The 20,888-nt window shown below is 39.9% G+C and overlaps 1 protein-coding gene across 2 annotated transcripts in view; it reads right to left on the minus strand.

Annotated features, from left to right (window-relative positions):
- Window positions 1-20,251, minus strand: part of STXBP3 (syntaxin binding protein 3) — a 38,523-nt gene extending 18,272 nt beyond the window's left edge. Inside the window, exons 1-8 of one of the 2 annotated variants that reach the window (XM_037050431.1) lie at window positions 20,098-20,251; window positions 11,921-11,970; window positions 11,242-11,323; window positions 10,196-10,272; window positions 7,132-7,210; window positions 5,218-5,318; window positions 3,842-3,996; window positions 849-939 (exon numbers count right to left, since the gene is read on the minus strand). In XM_037050431.1, the coding sequence (XP_036906326.1) occupies window positions 849-939; window positions 3,842-3,996; window positions 5,218-5,318; window positions 7,132-7,210; window positions 10,196-10,272; window positions 11,242-11,323; window positions 11,921-11,970; window positions 20,098-20,146 (684 nt within the window). In that variant the 5' untranslated portion in view covers window positions 20,147-20,251. The remainder of the gene's footprint in view (window positions 1-848; window positions 940-3,841; window positions 3,997-5,217; window positions 5,319-7,131; window positions 7,211-10,195; window positions 10,273-11,241; window positions 11,324-11,920; window positions 11,971-20,097) is intronic. The other variant, XM_037050432.1, reaches the window with a different exon arrangement.
- Between the last annotated feature and the right edge of the window lie 637 nt (window positions 20,252-20,888).

The following is a 20,888-nucleotide window of genomic DNA, read 5'->3' on the forward strand; positions in this document are numbered from 1 at the left end:
TTTTTTAATATATTTTATTGATTATACCATTACAGTTGTTCTATTCCTCCCCTTCATTCTCCTCCACCCTGCACACCCCCTCCCCCACCATTCCCCCCTTTAGTTTATGACCACGTGTCTCAAGTTCTTTAGATTCTATATTTACCATACTATTCTTGCCCTCCCCCTATCTATTTTCTACCTACCGTCTATGCTATTTTCTGTACCTTCTCCCTCTTTCTCCTCCTCCCACTCCCCTGTTGCTAACCCTCCATGTGTTTTTCATTTCTATGGTTCCGCTCCTGATCTAGCTGTCCTCTTGGTTTGCTTTTGTTTTAGGTGTGGTTGTTAATAACTGTGAATTTGCTGTCCTTTCACTGTTGATATATTTTTCACCTTCTTTTTCTATTATAAGTCCCTTTAACATTTCATATAATAAGGGCTTGGTGAGGATGAACTCCTTGAATTTGATCTTATCTGAGAAGCACTTTATCTGTCCTTCCATTCTAAATGAAAGCTTTGCTGGATAGAGCAATCTTGGCTGTAGGTCTTTGGATTTCATGACTTGGAATCCTTCTTTCCAGCCCCTTCTTGCCTGTAAGGTCTCTTTTGAGAAATCAGCTGACAGTCTGATGGGAACTCCTTTGTAGGTGACTGTCCCCTTATCTCTTGCAGAAGAGTTAGGATTTGGACACAGTACTTGTAAAACCTGGATCTTCCCCACTAAACCATACTGTCTATTAAGGTTTCCACTATTATCTATGTTAATGAGTCCCAAATCAATACCAAAAAATAAACAACAGTTTCTTGGTTTATAAAGAAATAAGTTAGATATTAGGCAAGATAACTATTTGCCTTTTATATATTACCTTTATTAGGCTCTTTTCATCGATCTTGTAGTAGTTTTCAAGTTTTTTTTCAACAAGCTGGGCGAGCTTACTGGCATTACCTAGAGGTTTACTAAAAGTGGAAAAAATGTTCAAACAATTATCTTTCAAGATGTATTTTATAATATTATAAAGTTGAATTCTAAAATTAAACCATGCCATTTATTAATTTAAAAGATTTTACAAAAAGTTCAAATAATAATATATCAAATATATCAACTTGTCTAGATTTTGTAAGTATAAACCTTATTGCATATGCTTCAGATTTTTTTTAATGTAAAGAAAATTTTATAAATAAAACTGCAGTTCCTTTATTTCCCTCCCAATTTCTGGTCTTCACCTCTACCTCTGTCCCCTACCCCTAAGAAAACCACTATCATGAATTCAGTGTGTATTCTTCCGGCCATATATATATATATATATTCATGCCGTTACACATATATGTGTGTTTTGACAGTATATGCTTGAGATCTACATATATTGGCACATGTATCAAATTTATTCATTTTAGTCCTCTATATACTTCTCTATATACTTCTATCATACAGTTATATTAGATGCTATGTACTCATTCCCCTAAAGAAGGATATTTCTTCTCATTCTCAATTTTATCCTAGTGCAAATGACATTGAAATGAACATCTTTGTACATATATCTCCGCGTACATATTTCTCTAGATATATTACATCTAAAAGCACAGCCCTGGCCAGGTAGCTCAGTTGACTGGAGTGTCATCCCAATGTGCCAAGGTAGCAGGTTCAATCCCCAGTCAGGGCACACACAAGAACCAACCAATGAGTGCATAAGTAAGAGGAACAACTAGTCAAGGTAGCTCTCTCTCTCTCAAAATCAAAAAAGAAAAGTATAATTGCTGGGTCATAGAAAATGTACATTTTCACCTTTTCTAGATATTACATTATTCTCTGAAATAGTTGACCAATTATTCCTTCCACTGGAAGTGTGAGATTTTCTCACATTCTAACAGTCAACTTTTCAATACAGTCTTTTGCATCAAATCTTATATATCACTGTCTTCTAAAATGACAAAAACCGTACTCTAAATCGTAACTTAATGACCAGGGGCATTACTATAACTCTGAGTCTACAAGAAAAATGTTGAGAAAGGCTCTTCAGTCAGCACTCCAACCTCAAAAGTGCAGGGTCTCACTGTGAGGACTTCCAAGTGCTAAAGAATCTTTAGGTTCTATACCTTAAAAATAAATAAAGCAGCAACTATAAGGAATGATTTATTACATATTTTGCTTTAAAATACTTTCAAAAGGTAGTAATTTTGTGTTGGAATTACACTTTAGAAGTCCATAAGGCATAAATAAATATTATGCAAAAAACCAGAATTTTAAATCCCCACAGGATTATTTTACTTTTATAATCCCCTAGCATCAAGTTATCAAACTAGGTCCATAGGCGAGCTATTCAATTATAAATTGGCTACATTTCCTCATTTCCCTGAACAGAGCCAATCACCGGGCAGACGCCTGAACAGAGAGGAAGCTTCAGCAGAAGGAAACCCACTTAACTCTCCGCTGACGTAAGGATGTAATGAGCACATCGCCTGTAAGAAAAAGAACGCTTCCAATACCTGAGGTGTGAGTGAAGAGCTTGTGTGGTAACACCTGAATTAAGGAGGTTTACTATATATTTTTTCTAAGTATTACTAGTAATTTTTAATGGTTAAGAATAATATGACAAATATAAAAGTACTACATGAATTTGAAATTAAACAATTCAGCCAACCGACCCAATGAATGCCAATGTTTAGAGAACTTTTCAAAAGGGAAATGAGTGACAACCCTTCTTATTGGTAGAGGGTATTCCCCACTATCATTTTATTAGTGCCATGCCCATTCTTAGTGCTGTCCAAATATTAACTCATTTTATTCTAACAACCACTTTAGGAAGTGGGTACTGCTATCATTCCCCCTACACAGACAAGGAAAGCGAGGGCAGAAGAGTCTGAGCCAGCCGAGACTGAAATATGAGCTTTCTGGCTACACACAACAACGTGGATGACTCTCAGAACACCATGCTGAACAAAGAAGCCAGAAAGAAACAAAGCATATTGTGTGATTCCAATTATATCAAGTTCAAAACCAGACAGCCCTATAATGTGTTAGAAGTCAGGATGATAGCTACCTCAGGGGAGGGAAGAGGGGCTAGTAACTGAGATGCTGTTAATGTTCCATTTCTTGGTGGGTATGTTAGATGTTATGTTAATTTTGGAATGATTTATCAAGCCATATACATATTTGCAGTAAAGTTTATTTTTAAAAATAAAAGTACATAGCCCTGGCTGGCGTAGCTCAGTGGATTGAGCGCGGGCCTGCGAACCAGACAATCGCGGTTCGATTCCCAGTCAGGGCACATGCCTGGGTTGCAAACCGGTTCCTTGCAGGCCAACTACCAGCAGGGGATGCACAAAAGGCAACCATACAGTGATGTTTCTCTCCCTCTCTCCTTCCCCTCTATAAATAAATAAATAAATAAATAAATAAGATCTTTGAAAAATAAAAGTACATAGTACTAAAGTCAAACTCTTCCTCTTAAAAAAATTCCCAAAGTCTTTATTTAAGATTGCCACTAGGATTAGATACCACAAACACTTAGACACCATGACTGGTATCCAGATAATATGGCCACTTAAATTTGGGGGGAAACTTAATGAAACATTAAAGGTAAGACTGCAGCCTCTGCGTGACAACACAGGCATTTCCTCTAAGCATTAAACTCATGAAAAATTAGGCCTGTAAATCATCAAATGTAAGCTCTGAAATTCAGCAGCAGAGGCTACTGGTTACTCTAAAATTTAAACATCACACTTTAAATCTTCTAGAAATACAGCATAATTTTGCAGGAAAAGTTCTGCGACTAATGCACATGAGCACAGAGATGACACACCTTTACACTGGAGAGCAAACAGAACAGACAACATAAACAGATGCTACTGGATGACTTACCTTTTATACCTCACTCCGGGATTTTCATCCAGGGTGGCACATACTGTAACTATCTGCTCAGCCATCGCTTCCATTACAGCATCTTTTCCGTTTGCATTACTGGGGTCTGGACTGTAACAGTAATAGAACGCATCTGGTACGTCAAGAGTATACACCTAAGCGAGGCCAAAAAAAAGTCACGCTGTCAATTTGGAGACCTGATTTTAAAAATACATTGAGAAAAATGCAGCTATAATATGGGACATTAAAAAACACTTACACCGACGATGTGGTTTTCTGAAACAACTGTGCCTTCCCCTAATCAAAACCCCCTTTTCCCTGTCATCCGACCCCATCCCCTCTTCTCTTGCTGCCCTTTCCTGCTTGGCCCACCTCCCCCTTCAATTCTTGTTTCACACACACAGCACTGTTTGCTGCTCACTGCCTGTGCACGGGTGAAGGAACCTGAGGTAATCAGACTGGAATAAAAGTCTAATACTCGGCAAAAAGAAACCGAACAAAGCCGAAATTGGTCCCTATATCTGGCATATACTAAAAATCTAGACAATAATCTAGAAATTTTCCATAGCTGATACGTATCTTCAGTTTTTTAGCTTATACTTTTCATGTCCTTAAAATAGAGAAATACTTCCTAAAAAGATACAACATTGCACCATAGTATTGGTCTTACCATATACACAGTGACCTCAAAGACCTATTTATTCAGCTAACAAAAGCACTTACTTATGTGCAAGGACTTGGATTAGAGATTTACCATTATTGTGTTATTGAAGAATACAAAAGCAGCAGCTCTCTAATTGGGCTTGAGAGTTCCCCACTAAACTAATTTTTATTTTTAAAAAATAACAGTAATCCCTCTTGGCCAAAGATAATGGATTGAGTGTAAAAGGAGGTATGTAATAAACCTTATAGGTTAACTGATGGATCATGACAACTTCCTTGCATTTCCTTCCACATGCAGTCCCTCGCTTCTCGGAAACAACCCATCACAGCAGCAGCAGCAGGCACACAGATTGTGGAGGTGGAGCCGGGCCAACCCTCCGGTGCCTGCGCAGCTCCCCGCCCACTAACGGAGACTGTGCTCGAAACCTGGTCCCACAATCTAACCAAGCTGTGCGGCTGGACGTGCACAGGACTTCGCGGCAGATGTGAAATGTAAGCTCCACTTTCAGTACTGATGCTGGACTCTAATAAAGTGCTCATGTTCTTCCCTTCATCATGGGAAATGTTTGTGGATTGCTCAAAATTTCCCAAATACATAAGTAAAACATTTAAAAATACATAATAAGTAATATATCCCTTATTAATAAATAAGCTCATAAAACCAAATTTTAAAATCCATTATGAACTAAAATTAAAAATAAAAAAGAAAGTACCTGAGATTCAAGTGGAATGAAGGAAATATTTATTTCTTTACATCTTCTTATCGACTTGGAGCACGAAGCCTTAATTTTGTTAAAGAGACTATCAGGGCAAACTGAGAGGATAAAAGAAAAAAATCAAAGCATTTAACTCCATCTAAATTTTTACTCTTTTGAATAAATCATTCTAACATCTGAGAACATTTTTTTCTATAAGTTACTGACTTTCACGAAGTAATTTACTATGAGGACAGTGATAAACGCTGTTCTTCACTTTATAGAGCAGATACATGCTGGTCAAGGGGGCGACACCAGAAATTCCAACTTCCCCATTCATATCCACCGTGACCTACGATGTATTTCCTCAGACAGCTGCTAGCAGAGCAAACTAAAATTGTCAGGAAGGGAAATCAGATGCTAACTCACGACTGAACAAAATTTTGTAGGGCCTTCAGAACTTCTTAGGAATCTACATTACTTTTCTAAGTCAGTCACTCAGTGCGGCCATACCACAGCAACTGTTTTTTTTTTTTTCCTGTAATTACAGGAACTTCTCTGATGTCAGTAAGTTCTGGACCTTTTTTCCTTCCCCCTTTTAACCTACCTGTTTATAGTTCCATTAAATCTAGATTAGAATATCAGCCACTGGCTGCCAGTGTCTTTTAACATGAAATTCTTTAGCCTCAAGAGGCCAAGACCTAACTTAGATCAATGACATTTTTATTTTGCAGTGTAATTATGTAAGATACAATATAAAACAGAATTATGTGTGTCTCTGGACTTCTCTGTGATGCTTTGTTGAGGTGCTATCTCAACGTACTGCAGAGAAAGGGAAATGTGATCCATTTGCTCCCTTAGTATTTGCCGAACAGATGGCATTTTCTTCAGTGCCCCCCTGAATGGTCTTATTTTTTATTATATCATCAAATCTCCGATTGAAACATTCTTTCAAAAAGGAATTCTTAGCCCTGGCTGGCGTAGCTCAGTGGATTGAGCACGGGCCTGCAAACCACAAAGAATCGAGGTTCGATTCCCAGTCAGGGCACATGCCCGGATTGCAGGCCAGTTCCCAGCAGGGGACTCACGAGAGGCAACCATACATTGATATTTCTCTCTTTCTCTCCTTCCCTTCCTCTCTAAAGATAAATAAATAAAATATTTTTTTTTAAAAAAAAGATCTTACTTATATTACATTTTAGAGAGAGGGGAAGGGAAGGAGAAGGACAGAGAAAGAAACGTCAGTGTGGGAGGGATACATGGGTTACATTGATTGGTTGCCTCTCACATGCCCCTAAGTGGGGATTCGGCCCAAAACCCAGGCATGTGTCCTGACTGGGAATTGAACTGGCAACCTTCTGGTTTACAGGCTGAGGATCAATCCACTGAGCTACACCAGCCAGGGCAGGAAGAATTTATTTTTATTTTTATTTTTTAAGGTCTTATTTATTTATCTTTAGAGGGGAAGGGAAGGAGAGAGGGAGAGGAATATCAATGTATGGTTGCCTCTCGTGTGTCCTCTGCTGGGAACTGGCCTGCAACCTGGGCATGTGCCCTGACTGGGAATCGAACCATAATCATGTGGTTTGCAGGCCCGAGCTCAATCCACTGAGTTACACCAGCCAGGGCAAATAAGTAAGATCTTTAAAAAAGAAAAAAAAAGAGTTATTCCTGTCATCAGCACAGAATTTGAGGGATAACCCTCTCCGCCAACCTCTCAGCAAAATGACTGTCTTTTGAAACTAGTTTGGGATGATTTTTAAATTTTCTATCACCTTCACATGAATTAGCATACATATGATCTTATATTTTTTATTTTTTTCTAATCTAGTTAGAATAAACAGAAAGTCACTAGTATTGGAATATTTTAACAAACATTTTGTAGTTAACAGAATTTTTAACAATGAAGCAATGACTTACAAAGCTACTTACAGTCAGTGAAGTATATATATGCTGCTTTGTATTTGTTCTCCGATTTACTTGGAAAATCACGTAAAAAACAGTCTACAGACTTAAAAAAAGGTGAGATGTTAATAAATATTTTATTAAATGCTTAGCTTTTGCAATAACTAAGATTATTTTATTTCGATGCTAAAATAAAACCGTAGCTGCCTAAAAGTTTAATTCATAAGACACTGTGTTGTCTAGCCGGTGACAGCTAGAAGTGTAGTAAGCTGGAAGGTGACATGTATGAACAGAGCGCTGTTTTGCAGTGAGGAAACGTAGGAATGCTCAAGTGGGAGCTGCAGCGACACAGAAGACAAGACCACTGGCGGGCAACAGACGGAGGAGCTGACAGGTCAACGGAAGTACTGGAAGTATTGCCCTCAGACACTGAAACCTCTGAGAGGACGACTGGCGAAGGGAAGAGCATGACAGTGGGCTAGCAGCTAGAACTGTCAAGGGACCAGAATGAAAACCCAGAGGTTGGCAGATGACTGCAAAAGAAGGAACAGCAGGTAAGAGAGCCTGGTAGGACATGACTCAACACTGCTCATTTTCAAAGATAGTGGTCTGGAAGCAAAAAATAAGAACAAAAATTTAATTCTCTTCTATCTGTCCCTTTTTCTCCTGCTGGAACATCTAGAACCATTCTCTCCTCATTCTCTCCGTTTTCTGCAATCTCTCTGTATTTCTGTTAGAACTCATGGACCTATTCTTCAAGTCTCTTTTCCTCCATGATTTCTGAGAGTTTGTTTTTGCTTATAGATAGATATTCCATTTTGATCTTCTGGACTACTATTCAAATTTCAGTAGTGATTATCTTTGTCTTCAATTAACCATTTAACTGAGATATCCCACTTCTGAGCTTCAGGAAGTTTTTATGTGCTAACTAGAATCTCATTATGCGTACTATTTCTCTGTTCCGATTGTCACCCTCCTCTCCAAGCAGCTGTATTTTGTAGATGTGTTTTCCTTATTCTTACTGAACTTCCTCTCTTTAGCAGCTCGACCTGAGCCTTAGGTTCTCTACTTGGACAACTCCCTCTTGAGCCTTAGGTTTGGCTGGTGGAGAACCCTAAGCAGAGGCATTTCTACCAGAGGAGGAAGGCAAACAGCTTCGCCCCGAGGGCTATAGGCGTAAAAGCAAACCATCAGGGCTTTTCCGAGACACCCAACTGACTTTTGTCCTGGGATTCACAGACCTCTTAGGGCCAAACTCTTCCAGAAATCTATCATTCATGATCCTTGCCAGGAATGATCTGATCTGGTCTCCAGGTGCTTTCCCAGCCCCGAGGAAAGAAGGCTCGCGCTGGCTTCTCCACCAGGGTGCGAGGAGTCCAAGGCCTCACTTGTACTCAGAGGCCTGAAGGACCCAACAGGTACTTGACGAAGGACAGGAAGAGAAACTGGAGTGGGTTGTGGTAGAAAAAGGAGTCACATTCGGGTACAAAACCCTTTGTTCTTTCACTGAATATACAATTTTGTGTCCTGCTTTTGTCACCTGACACGATAAGCTTTTACCTAGAGCATTAAAGTTTCCTAGAAATGTCATTTTTAATGGTCACAGTCTTTCATACCATTAATTGTTAATGCTAAGAATTCAACTGGATTTATTTATTGTTAGGAATTTAACATAACCACTTATTTGATTACTTCTTTATAATAAACTTGAACATATGGATGTTTTAAACTTCTTGACAAAGAAAAGCAAATTATTTTTCAAAAAGGCTGTCTCAATCTATGCTCCCACTAGCAGTTTATACTGGTATGTGCTCCGTTACATACCAATAGCTAGAATACAAGACTTATATACATATACATATACTTTTAAAAAACCCTCTGCCAATTTTGTTGCTGAAAAATGGCACTTTTAGCTTGCATCTTTTCCAATCATGAATTTTATTTCTGAATTGATATCATGAATAAAATATAAAATGTCATTAAAACCCACCAGCAGCCAGTATGTAGAGACTAAACAGTGAACATATGGGTTTTTTCCTACTGTCTGCCAGAGTTAGAAGAAAAGAAATTGGTATTGCCAGATTAACATTATAGGTGGGAATAAGCCAAAATATGTATTAGAAAATGTATTCTTAGATATTGTACAGAATAAAGGAATTTGATAATTTATTTAGCTCTAAAAGTTTGGCTTTAAGTTATGAGTTAAATCATGGCTGGATTATAAACTAAAGAAATTCTTTTGACATAAAAAATATATATACACATACACATGCCTGCACATGTACATACATGGGTAGTAAGAAAATCACTAAGATAAATAAAAAATTAATCAAAGATTATTTTTTCTTTTTTAAGATTTATTTTACTTTTAGAGAGGGGAAGGGAAGGAGAGAGGGAAAAACATCAATGTGTGAATGCCTCTCACACACCCCCTACTGGGGACCTGCCCCACGATGCAGGCATGTGCCCTGACTAGGAATCAAACTGGTGACCCTCTGGTTTGCAGGCCTGCACTCAATCCACTGAGCCACACGAGCCAGGCCCAAAGATTACTTCTTTTAAGTACATTTTAATCCTCTCAAAAATTATGGCTGCCCTGACCTGTGTGGCTCAGTTGTTTGGGTGTCGTCCTGCACAGTGAAAGGTCGTGGGTTTGATTCCCACTCAGGGCACGTGCCTGGATTGTGGGTTGAGCCCCTAGCTGGGATGGGCACAGGAGGCAACTGATCAGCGTTTCTCTCTTACTTCAATGTTTCTCTCCTTCTCTCCCTCTCTCTCTAAAAATAAACAATACAATCTTTTTTAAAATTATGACTAAATAGGAACGGCATGAGTAAGAAGTTATTCAAAGAAACGCGTAACAGTCTTATCCAATTAATTCTGCTTTCTCATATTCAAGAGATAGGAATTTTTCACTTGCATATTTTTAGTGAGAAGAATGCAAATGGAACAATCTTTTAACACAGAAAAAACCCTAAGCAAACCAGTTTATGGCACTATTTTTCTAATAAAGGGTATTTTATTACTTTGAATTTTCTGTGAGATAGTAAAAAGACTGAAGAACATCTTTTTAAAGATTCAAAATACTCACCTTTGATGTTGGAGAGATAAAATAAAGAGCTTTCATTTGTCTGACAGGTTCTCGATTCTTATAAATATTCTCTACAACTAACAAAAGAAGTCATTTTATAGAACCAAATAATTATACATTCAAATCATTTTGAAAATAAACATTACTAACTACTTATTTATAATAATAGGGAAACATTTACATATCTTGGGTTTAACATTTTCTTTGTCTTTGTTTGATAAAGTGAAAAGTCTTAAAAATGTGTTTTTCCTAAGACTGAACTCTGGGCTAAGAGTGCATCATGAGAAACAAGCAGTTAGTTCACAGTTAGGTCTCCCAGCATAAGCAATCAACATGCCATGAGAAACCAAGACATTAAGAATTAAATATGTACTTCTTTTTCAAAATATTCTACTTCAATAATAGCAAGCATGACACCATACACCAGGTTAAGCATTTTACATGAATTATCTGATAAACATCATAATAACCCTATAAGAATTTTACAAATGAGGATATTGAGGTTTAAGCAAGTTAAATAACCTGTCCAAGGTGACAGAGAAAACTTGTAGCAGCATAATTTTTTCATAGTCATATACTAAAGCTGATTCAAATTTATAATTCATCACTTCATTTCTAGGTAATAAAGAGAAACTTACAAAGTCAGTATTACATGATTATATATAAAAGTTGATTTTATGACACAAATCTTACTACCCATTTAAAAGCAATTCATGCAAACCATGAACATTCATCAAAACACTGAGGCAAACCTAGTACAGCAACGTACAAAACTGTAATAACTACGTAAGAGTAAAAGATCTGGAGAGCGAACTCAACAAGGCAACTAACTCAGAGGCACTCAGCTGATGGGGGAAAAACCTGAGTTACCAAGGTTATTCCGAAGTTTCACTGAGAAAAGAATGCCCAGTGTAATTATTATGGCTAGAGTTACTAAAACATAAAGCACAGCCCCTTACAAACACAATTACTGACTAAAATCTACTGACACTTCGAACCTTCTCAATCACAATAAAGCTTTCCGGATGAGTACTGTTAACACTTACCAGTTACACCCTCCGCCAGCAGGTCTGTCATTTTGCAACATGATGCCAAAAGCTTAGTGGTGAATTCATCTAAAAGCATTATCTTCAATTGAATATAAATGTAAAAATAGTATAAACATTTGATAAAAATTCACAGAAAACAATTTAATCCATTAAACCTACTCAAACTCATAAACTTTTTATAACATAAAATGAAGATATCAGGACAGTAGGCAGAATTATCTCAACTTATCTTTTAACTTGCATGACCTGGAGATTTAGTTTCTCAGTATACGTACATGCCGTTATTATATACAAGTGAGTGAGTGAAAATATTTCCATTTTGAAGCTGAGAACATTCATTTTAAATGTATGTTATTTTTAACACCAAATTTTCATAAAATTATAGAATGCCACTCGTAGAATAATAATTGTTCCAGGCACTGTTGTATGCACTGTACATGGATTAACTCATTTTAATATTTACAACTATTCTATGAGGTACCACTATTCCCATTTTATAAATGAAGAAACAGAGGCATAGAGAGATCAAGTAATCCGCCCAGGAAGCCATAGCTACGCCAAGTGAAACTAGGATTTGAACACGAGTGGTTTGGTTGCAGACTCCACACTCGTACAGAAGTATAACAAGGACAATATATTAAAGGGCTCAATACAAGAGCAAATAAGTAAATTCTACCTTCCATTCGTCTTCTTTCCTGCAGTCATCAAATACTGTTGTTTTTATCTCTGAAAAAAAGAAAAGATTTAGGAATTTTTATCAACAGAAATATGAAAACAGAATAAGTATTTAAAAGGTCCAAGACAGCTGGGGAAATATCCAATTTGAAATTCGGCTAAGCTACATAAAAAGCATATATACTTGTTAAACTCTATGTAAAATTCCATTTTTCTTTATAACCTAGCCTATATGGTAACATTTAAACTGTAAAATATTTCTCTTTTGAATAATATAATAAAAAAGGCTAATATATTTAAGTATATAACCATCTGGAAAATATTTCTGAAAGTATTATCTGATTTGTTTTTCCTTATTTACTTAAATCCCAAATAAGCAAGATGAAAACAAAACAAAAAAATACCCACAGGAAAATCCCTAACTAGCCCATTGCTGAATTACATCATCAGATGTAATCAAAACTGGATAAGTAATGTTCTTCCTGATTTACATTATTATTTGCATAAAATATATCACAGTATAAGGATACAAATATATACTATCCAGCCTTAATTTATAATCAATAATTATCAATGTTTCTTGCAATGATTTTTAAAACTAATCTAAATATATTTATAAATTACTATTTTTTCTTACTATTAAAAGAATTCACATAGGCAATTCACAAAAATATCTATTACTCTACTTCATAAGGCAATTCCCACATTTACTAGGTTTCATTAATCTTCGATTTACTTTGAAAACTACAGTATTATGTATTATGTAATAAATGAACATAATTAAAATGTAAATTACAGTAACTCATTAATTCTTGGTAACGAAATGTTTATATAATTCATTTAAACTTTTCTATTTCCTAATTTATATATTTTTTGCTTCTTTTATTTATTAATTTGAGAGAGAAAGAGGAAGTGGGCGGGAGAGAGGCAGAGAAACAACAATTTGTTGTTCCACTTATTTATGCACGCACTGGTTGCTTCTTGTATGTGCTCTAACCAGGGATCAAACCCACAACACTGGTGAATTGGGATGACATTCTAATTAACTGAGCTGCCTGGCCAGGGCCAATTTATATTTGTTTTAAGTTAATGCTTTTGGAAGTTTACCATCAAATTTTTGGCATCGTATTATAAAGAATGACATGTTGAAGCACAGGGTATATTTATTAAGAGTTACTAATACTCATCATAAGAACTGTGATCTGGAAGGTTTTACTGTAATTAAGAAGGTTTGAAAGTGTCAAGAAATGTTTGTTAAGGTGTTTGTGTGTTTGCCAGGAAGACTACAGTGTTACATGAGGGTTGTGGCAAAAGCCTGAAGCGTTTAACCACAAGCTCAGTGCAAAGCACTGCCTCTGATACCCTACAGGCAAAAATGAAGGACTTTTTCAGCCCTGGCTGGTGTAGCTCAGTGGATTGAGCGCGGGCCTGCGAACCAGAGAATCCCGGTTCGATTCCCAGTCAGGGCACATGCCTGGGTTGCAGGCTGGTTCCCTGCAGGCCAACTCCCAGCAGGGGACGCATGAAAGGCAACCATACATTGATATTTCTCTCCCTCTCTCCTTCCCCTCTAAAGATAAGTAAATAAATAAAATTTAAAAAAAAATGAAGGACTTTTTCAGAGAGAGCTCAACACTGAAATATTATTCTACTTCCTTTTCTTTATTCCCGTATACCTCAAACAAGCTGAAAAATCAAAGACATTCTGCTTGTTTTTTATTGGATTTACGTCTTTCTCTTAGGAAATGAATGTTCATGGAATTCACAGTAGAACAGACTGAAGAGTTCCCCGGGCAGAACTCATCTCTTTAGTCTTTAGACCCCTAGAAACCACACTGTCCGACATGGTAGAAACTAGTCACATGGGGCTATCAAGCATCTGAGATGCAGGTAGCCCGACTGGGATATCCTGCGAATACAAATTACACACCAAATGTCAAAGACTTCGCACAAAAAAAAATGTAAAGTATTTCTTCTATTGATTATATGCTCAAACAATAATTTTGGATATACTGGGTTAAACCAAATACATTCAAATTAATTGCACCTGTTTCTTTTTACTGGTTTATAACATGACTGCTAGGAAACTTTTAATTACATATGTGGCTTGCATTGTATTTCTACTGGGGAGTGCTGCCTTGGAATCTGAGGGTACCTAGGCAGTCAGTGTAGGCTTCCTAAAAATAAATAACAAAGAAAGAACTAGTTTGTAGACATAGATTACGGGCATCGATAAAAAGTGATAGGGTCACAGGTAGGCTATGTTTGGACGGGAATCAAAGGATGCATCACCTAACATCACGGAACTAAAAAGGTGTTTCCTTTAGCACCAATGAAAATTACCTGACCTATGTGCATTCCCCAGCACTCTCAATGGGGCTATATCCCAGGACTCAGTCCTCTTACTTTTGCAGGGCTAGCTCCAAACTCTTCCTCAGAGACCACATTCATCATCAGAGTTTCACCTATCAGGTCAGTCCTTCAGTTCCTTTTCCCCAATGTTACTGAGAAATAATTGACATACAACACTGTATAACTTTAGAGTACAGGTGTTGATTTGATAAGCATAATTACAGTATAATTACCACCTTAGTGTTAGTTAATAACTCCATCGCTTCACATAATTCCATTACTTTTGGGGGGAACATTTAAAGCCTATTCTCCAAGAAACTTTCAGGTACACCGCCCAGGGCTGTAACCCTCAGAATCTATTCACCCTCTAACTGAAGCTTGTACCCTCTTACCAACTTCTCCCCACTTCCCGTCACCCCAGCAGTCCTTCAGTTTCCCACAAATCTGACGGCCCATCTCTCCCTGAACTGAATTCAATTACACAATGTAAGACTAAGCACCTACATGCCTCAAACTGAGATTATAGTTAAAGAGGTGACCAAAATGAAAAAAGACATAAAGACAAAACTAACTGATTAAAACCAAAACATAGTTTATATGTGCTTATATTTGCATAGAAAACTTCAAGAATTATTTTGTACTTACTAATACTTTAGATAGAGGAAAGGAAAGGGAAAGAGGGAGCGAAGGGGGGATGGAGGAACAGTGGGAGGAGGAGAGAAACACTGTTTCTGTTTTCCGTTCCACTTATTTCCGCATTCCTTGCATGTGCCCTGCCTGGGGATAGAACCTACAACCTTGGTGTATCTGGATGCACTCTAGCCAACGGAGCTACCCGGCCACAGCAAAACTTCAAGAAGAATTCAGAAAAAACCTGACTGTTGGCCGTCTCTGGAGAGGAAGATGGGATCTGGGTTGAGAGCTAGATTACTTTCATTTTACAATCTTTTCTATTAATTTTTTTGCCACATCGAGGTATTTAATGACGATTAAAGACATTAACCACAAAAATGATAAAAGAGCATGAAAAATATGCCAATGTTTTAAAAAAGTAAAAAATGACAAATAATTTTAAAAATCAGGCTATAAAAAGACTAGAAGGAAAATGTGAAAAGGGGAAGAGGTTATGATTTAATATCAGCTCACCCTGGCTGGTGCGGTTCAGCGCACTACTGATTCAGTTCCCAGTCAGGGCACATGCCTGGGTTACCAGCCTGGTCCCTGGTTGGGGGCCCATGAGAGGCAACCTTGATGTTTCTCTTTCTTATTCCCTCCTTTCCCCCCTCNCCAATGTTTTAAAAAAGTAAAAAATGGCAAATAATTTTAAAAATCAGGCTATAAAAAGACTAGAAGGAAAATGTGAAAAGGGGAAGAGGTTATGATTTAATATCAGCTCACCCTGGCTGGTGCGGTTCAGCACACTACTGATTCAGTTCCCAGTCAGGGCACATGCCTAGGTTACCAGCCTGGTCCCTGGTTGGGGGCCCATGAGAGGCAACCTTGATGTTTCTCTTTCTTATTCCCTCCTTTCCCCCCTCTCTCAAAATAAGTAAATAAATAAATAAACAAACTAACTAACTAACTAACTAACTGTTTTAAAGAATTGGCTCAAATAGATTGTGATTACTTTTACTTGTAATTTTCCCAGGTTCATTTACTCTGTTTTCTCTAACATATGAATTACAGACATTACATTAGACTAGTGTGCACAGACAAGAAAGAGAAAAGACTGTACTGAATAAGAGGAAAAAAAGAAAGGTGCCTTGAAACTGTTTTTGGCTGACTTAATTACTGGTTTTTGTGTGTGGGTGGTATGTTGACTTTCTAAATACACTTCAACATATTTTTATTTAAAACCTTTTACCAGTGATATTTTTGCCAACACTTCCCTGTAACAAAAAGTGACAAATAAGAAATACCAAGCATTTTAAGTATGGGAATTAGTTTTGTAAATAAATGTAGTCTTTTGCACTCAAAATATTAGTTGATTTTTTTAAACAGGTAGTCATTCAAGACTGGTTCCTTCTAATGTTTTAGGTCTCAGCTCAAATGTCACCTATTCAGAGATACCTTTCCCGACCCACCTACCTAACAACAGCCCTTCTCTGTAGCTCACAAACTGAAATAATCATGTTTACTCTTTGTTTGCATATTTATTTTCTATTATTCCCCATTTGAATGCAAGGTTTGAGAAGGCTGGGGACTTGTCTGCCTTCTACTGCTATAGTCCCTATGAGTTCAATAATATTTATTGAATAAGTGGGGGACTTTAGGTAGCAAAAAATGGGGAAATTTATAAACTGATCTGTTTACTTGTAACGAGCACTGTTTACCACTGCACTCTGTCAGGGCCTGTTCCAAATTTTAAGCTCCGGAAGACACAATACTGCGCCTGCCCTCAGGAAGCCACTCCCACTAGGCAGCAGTGAGACGTGCCATTTGAGAAGAATAAACTAAATGCTACAGAAATATAAGAGGCTGAGTTAAAATGAGAAGCCACTATGGAGGTAGTAGCCTCATCTGAACTGAGACTTGAAGAACGGGTGAAATTGAGAAAGGTGAAGACCAGCGCCACCGGCATCAGGATGTGGAGGCAGAAGATTTAGAGACGAGCACGCAGTACCGACTAGCTGTATGTCAAGATTACACAAGGGAAAAGTAGGTAGCAAGGCAGGCTGGGGCCAGGACATGTCTTCAAAAGCAGACTTCTAAATGACCTTTAGGCAACTGGGGGGTTGGGGGCACTGTCTCTGCAGGTCTTCAAGCAGATCACAGCAGACTGCTGTTCCAGAACAACTGCGTGGGCAGCTACCTGCCAGGTGGACTGGAGTGAGAAAGAACAAAGACTTGGAGGCTGTTAAAAGGCTGCCGCACCAGAATGGGCTCTGAACTAAGGTTTGAACACAGAAAGTCACAGACAGGTCACACCTTAACTCTGCAGCCAAAAGACCAAGGTGTGAAAACTATGTCTGTATTTAATAACTGTATTAGGCTTTTTAAAAATAGCTTTGAGATATAATTTGCATACCATATACAGTTGACTTCTGAACAGGAGGGAGTTAGGGGTGCCACCTCCATGGAGTCAAAAATCCATGTATAATTTTTGACTCCCCCAAAAGATACCGACCACAGTAGTCCCTCGGTATCTGTGAGGGATTAGCTCCAGGACAACCCTGCCCCTCTCACACTCGTGTATCTGAAATGTACAGATACTCAAGGCCCCTACATAAAACGGCACAGATCAGTGCATAGTTGGCTTCCCACATCCACAGAATCCCAATCCCAGATCGTAAACAGTACAAGTAATTACTGAAAAAGTCTGTGTATAAGCAGACCTGTGCAGCTCAAACCTATGTTCTTTAATGGTCACCTGCAATTCACCCAAAGTGCACCGTTAAATGGCTTTCAGTGCACCCAGAGTCATGCATCCATCACCATAATTGACTTTAGAGCATTTTCATTAATCCAAAAGGAAATGCTTCTCCTAACCAACATCCCCGAACCCCTAGCCCCTCATGCAGGCAACCACTCACCTACTTTCTATCTTTACAGACTTGTCCATTCAGGATATTTCATACAAATAGTCACACAGTATGTGATTCTTTGTGACTAGCTTCTTTCATTTGGCACACTTTTTCAAGGTTCATCAATACTGTAGCATGTATCAGCACTTCACTCCTTTTTACTGCCTAATAATATTCCATTGTGTGGATATACCACATGTTATTTATCTATGGACAGTGGGCTGTTTTGACTATTTTGAATAGTTCAACTGTGGTAACAGCTGTGGATCAGAGATTAAAACTTACTAAGTTTTATTGTATATAAAGAGTGCCTGGCACAGAGTAAATGTTCAAAAGAATTGCTCCTTCCTCCCTACTTTGTGGGTGAACTGAGTTACTCAGCTTTCTACCCTAAGATGTAACTGCATCCTCTTCAACCCAGAAACACATTTTCTGGGCCAAATGCATGATTCTCCAACCTCTAAGGAGACTCCTTCATCCTCTTTCAGACCCCAGCATCTCAGAGGCCCCCCTTTCTTTCTCTCCCTCCACTCACCAAATGCTGAATGATCATCATCTCGTCTTTCAGTTATGTTTCTATTTACACAAAGATTCTAAGAACTATTTAAAAAAACATTTTTTAAATTCTCACCTGAGGACTTTTCCCCCTATTGCTTTTAGAGAGCGAGAAGGGGAAAGAGAGAAACCCCAATCGTCTGCCTTCTCGTACACACTCAACCAGGGTTCGAACCTGCCACCTGGGCATGTGCCCGACCAGGAATTGAACCTGCGACCTTTTGGTCTATGGGACAAGCGCTCCAACCAACTGAGCCACACCATTTGGTCTATGGGACAAGCGCTCCAACCAACTGAGCCACACCATTTGGTCTATGGGACAAGGGCTCCAACCAACTGAGCCACACCATTTGGTCTATGGGACAAGGGCTCCAACCAACTGAGCCACACCAGGGCTGTTTTCAGCTCCTCTCTCTCTCTCTCCTTCCCTGCAGTGTCCCGTCTTCCTTATCCCGTGCTCCATCTGGATATCCTGACGCTACCTCGGGAGGCTAACAGCCCAACATGGAAACTTTCTTACCTCCAACCTGCCCCTCTCTTGCCCAGTCCCATGCTATGGAGACTGACATTACTATCACTCACCGTTTTCCCCGCTGGAAAATGCTGACGCGAAGGACCATTATATACCTTGAAAAGTATTTATACGACCCAGGTTCTTCACCCATTTTCATATAAATGTATTTAACTGCAATTGCGATTTTAAAGCAATACCATAGATAGTAAGTCAGCCATGTGACTCTTGAAAAACAAAATGTCAACCTTATAATTATCCAATTTTTAAAAAGATGGTTTTTCCCTTTTTTCTCTTCTCTTTATACACTGGGTTTTGGCACCTGGTATGTCAGTTGCTGATGTGGGGTTCATTTCACCCAAGCAACTCTGTAACTCCCAGAATTTCAACTCAAGTCATTTCCGTTCTTCGCCCAACAAGCCGGGGTCAGACACACTAATTAGATGTTGCTCCCCGGCCACAACCGAACCATAATTACTCTGCACCCAGCTGCGCCCAACGACGACGGTTCTGGCCGTCGGGCGGCCGCGTTCCTCCTCCGACCCGGCAGGCCGAGGTGTTCGGAGACGTTTCCGAAAATCCCGAGTGAAAGGGCAGAACGTCAGCGGCCGGCAGACAGCGCGGCCCGAGCGGCAGGAGCGCCCGGCGCGTGCGGGGCAGAGGCCAGGGTGCAGCGCTGCCCGAGATGACCCATTCCGGGGGTCCCTTCTCCGCGACCAGGGACAAAAAGTGGGCTCCTTCAGGAACAGAGGACGGAGGCTGTGTTCTGACAGTGAATGTTTCTTTTAACAACACTAAAACCTGATGGCTGTAAACCCCTCCCCGGCTCTAACACGACGAAAAAGCGGCAGTGTTCGGGCACTCCAGCGCGGGGAGCAGGGGCGGGGCGGGCGAGCCCGGGGCTCGCACCGTCCCGACCCGAGACGTCCCGGACCGCAGCGGCCGCGGAGCGGCGCGAGCCGGGCCCGCGGGAGGAAACGCCGCCGCGCCGGGGCCGCGCACCCGGGCCCGCGCCGGCCGAGGCGAGGGGGAGCCGACGCGAGCGACAGGGCCGCGGCCCAGAAACAGGGCTGCGAAGGGAAGGGAGAAGTGCTCACGGGGACCGGGACCCCGAAGCAACAAGTGCCCGCGGCGGCTCCCCGGGAGAACGCCGGTCCGGGGCAGGACGGCCAGGCCGGGCGTGGCGGCGCTTCCGGCCTCCTCTCTCGCTCTCAGCCCCCGCCCCACCGCACTCACTCTGCCACACGACGCTCTTCAGCCCCCTTTCCGTCACCGGCGGCGCCATCTTCCAAACGCCGCGGAGCAGCAGCCGCCGCCTCCCTCTCGCATCCAACTTCAGCTGTGAGGGAGGGCGCTTCTGCTGGGCCCACCCCGCCCCGCCCGCGGGCCCGCATCCTTCGCTGACGTCACGCGGGTCGGCAGGGATTCCCGCCCACTCCTGGACGGAGCTTGCGCAGTGAGGGTGGAAGCGCCGTGTGCGGTCGCGCGCCCCCTAGCGGGAGACTGTGTTATTCGTGCCTCGACGTCGGGTGACGTCAGAAACATCAAAAAAAACGTGCCGACAGGTTGTCCGCTGACGCGATCTACGAAATTTTCAGTTCTTGGGGGACCATGCATGAGGAAGGGAGGGTTTCGCTTTGAGAAGGGCTTCATAATAGACTTCACTCAGTAGCCAGTTCAACAACCGCTAGAAAGGTCCCAAAGTTTATTTTATTCATTTTCGAATGACATAATAATTATGTAGAACTAGGAGGTGGACCGCTAGTGTGCCCAGAACTGTGCAGTGTTCAGGAAATTCGAAGGAATGAGACACTCACTTCTGCAGAATTTATAGTCTAATCACAGAGCTCAATTCCTGACTTGCTGGAAGTAGTCGAAAGTTGGTTTAAAAAGCAAATGCCTTAATGATGATATATATGAATGAACCAGTAAAACAATAATCATTTGTTTAATAAGCATAAATTCATGTGCCAAAGACTTAATTACAAGAATTAATTACACTTTGGGCTCTCCCAGAAATGGAATCC

Source organism: Sturnira hondurensis, unplaced genomic scaffold (assembly GCF_014824575.4).
Source record: "Sturnira hondurensis isolate 20B ecotype Veracruz unplaced genomic scaffold, ASM1482457v3 Scaffold0006799, whole genome shotgun sequence".
NCBI classification, from domain to species: domain Eukaryota; kingdom Metazoa; phylum Chordata; class Mammalia; order Chiroptera; family Phyllostomidae; genus Sturnira; species Sturnira hondurensis.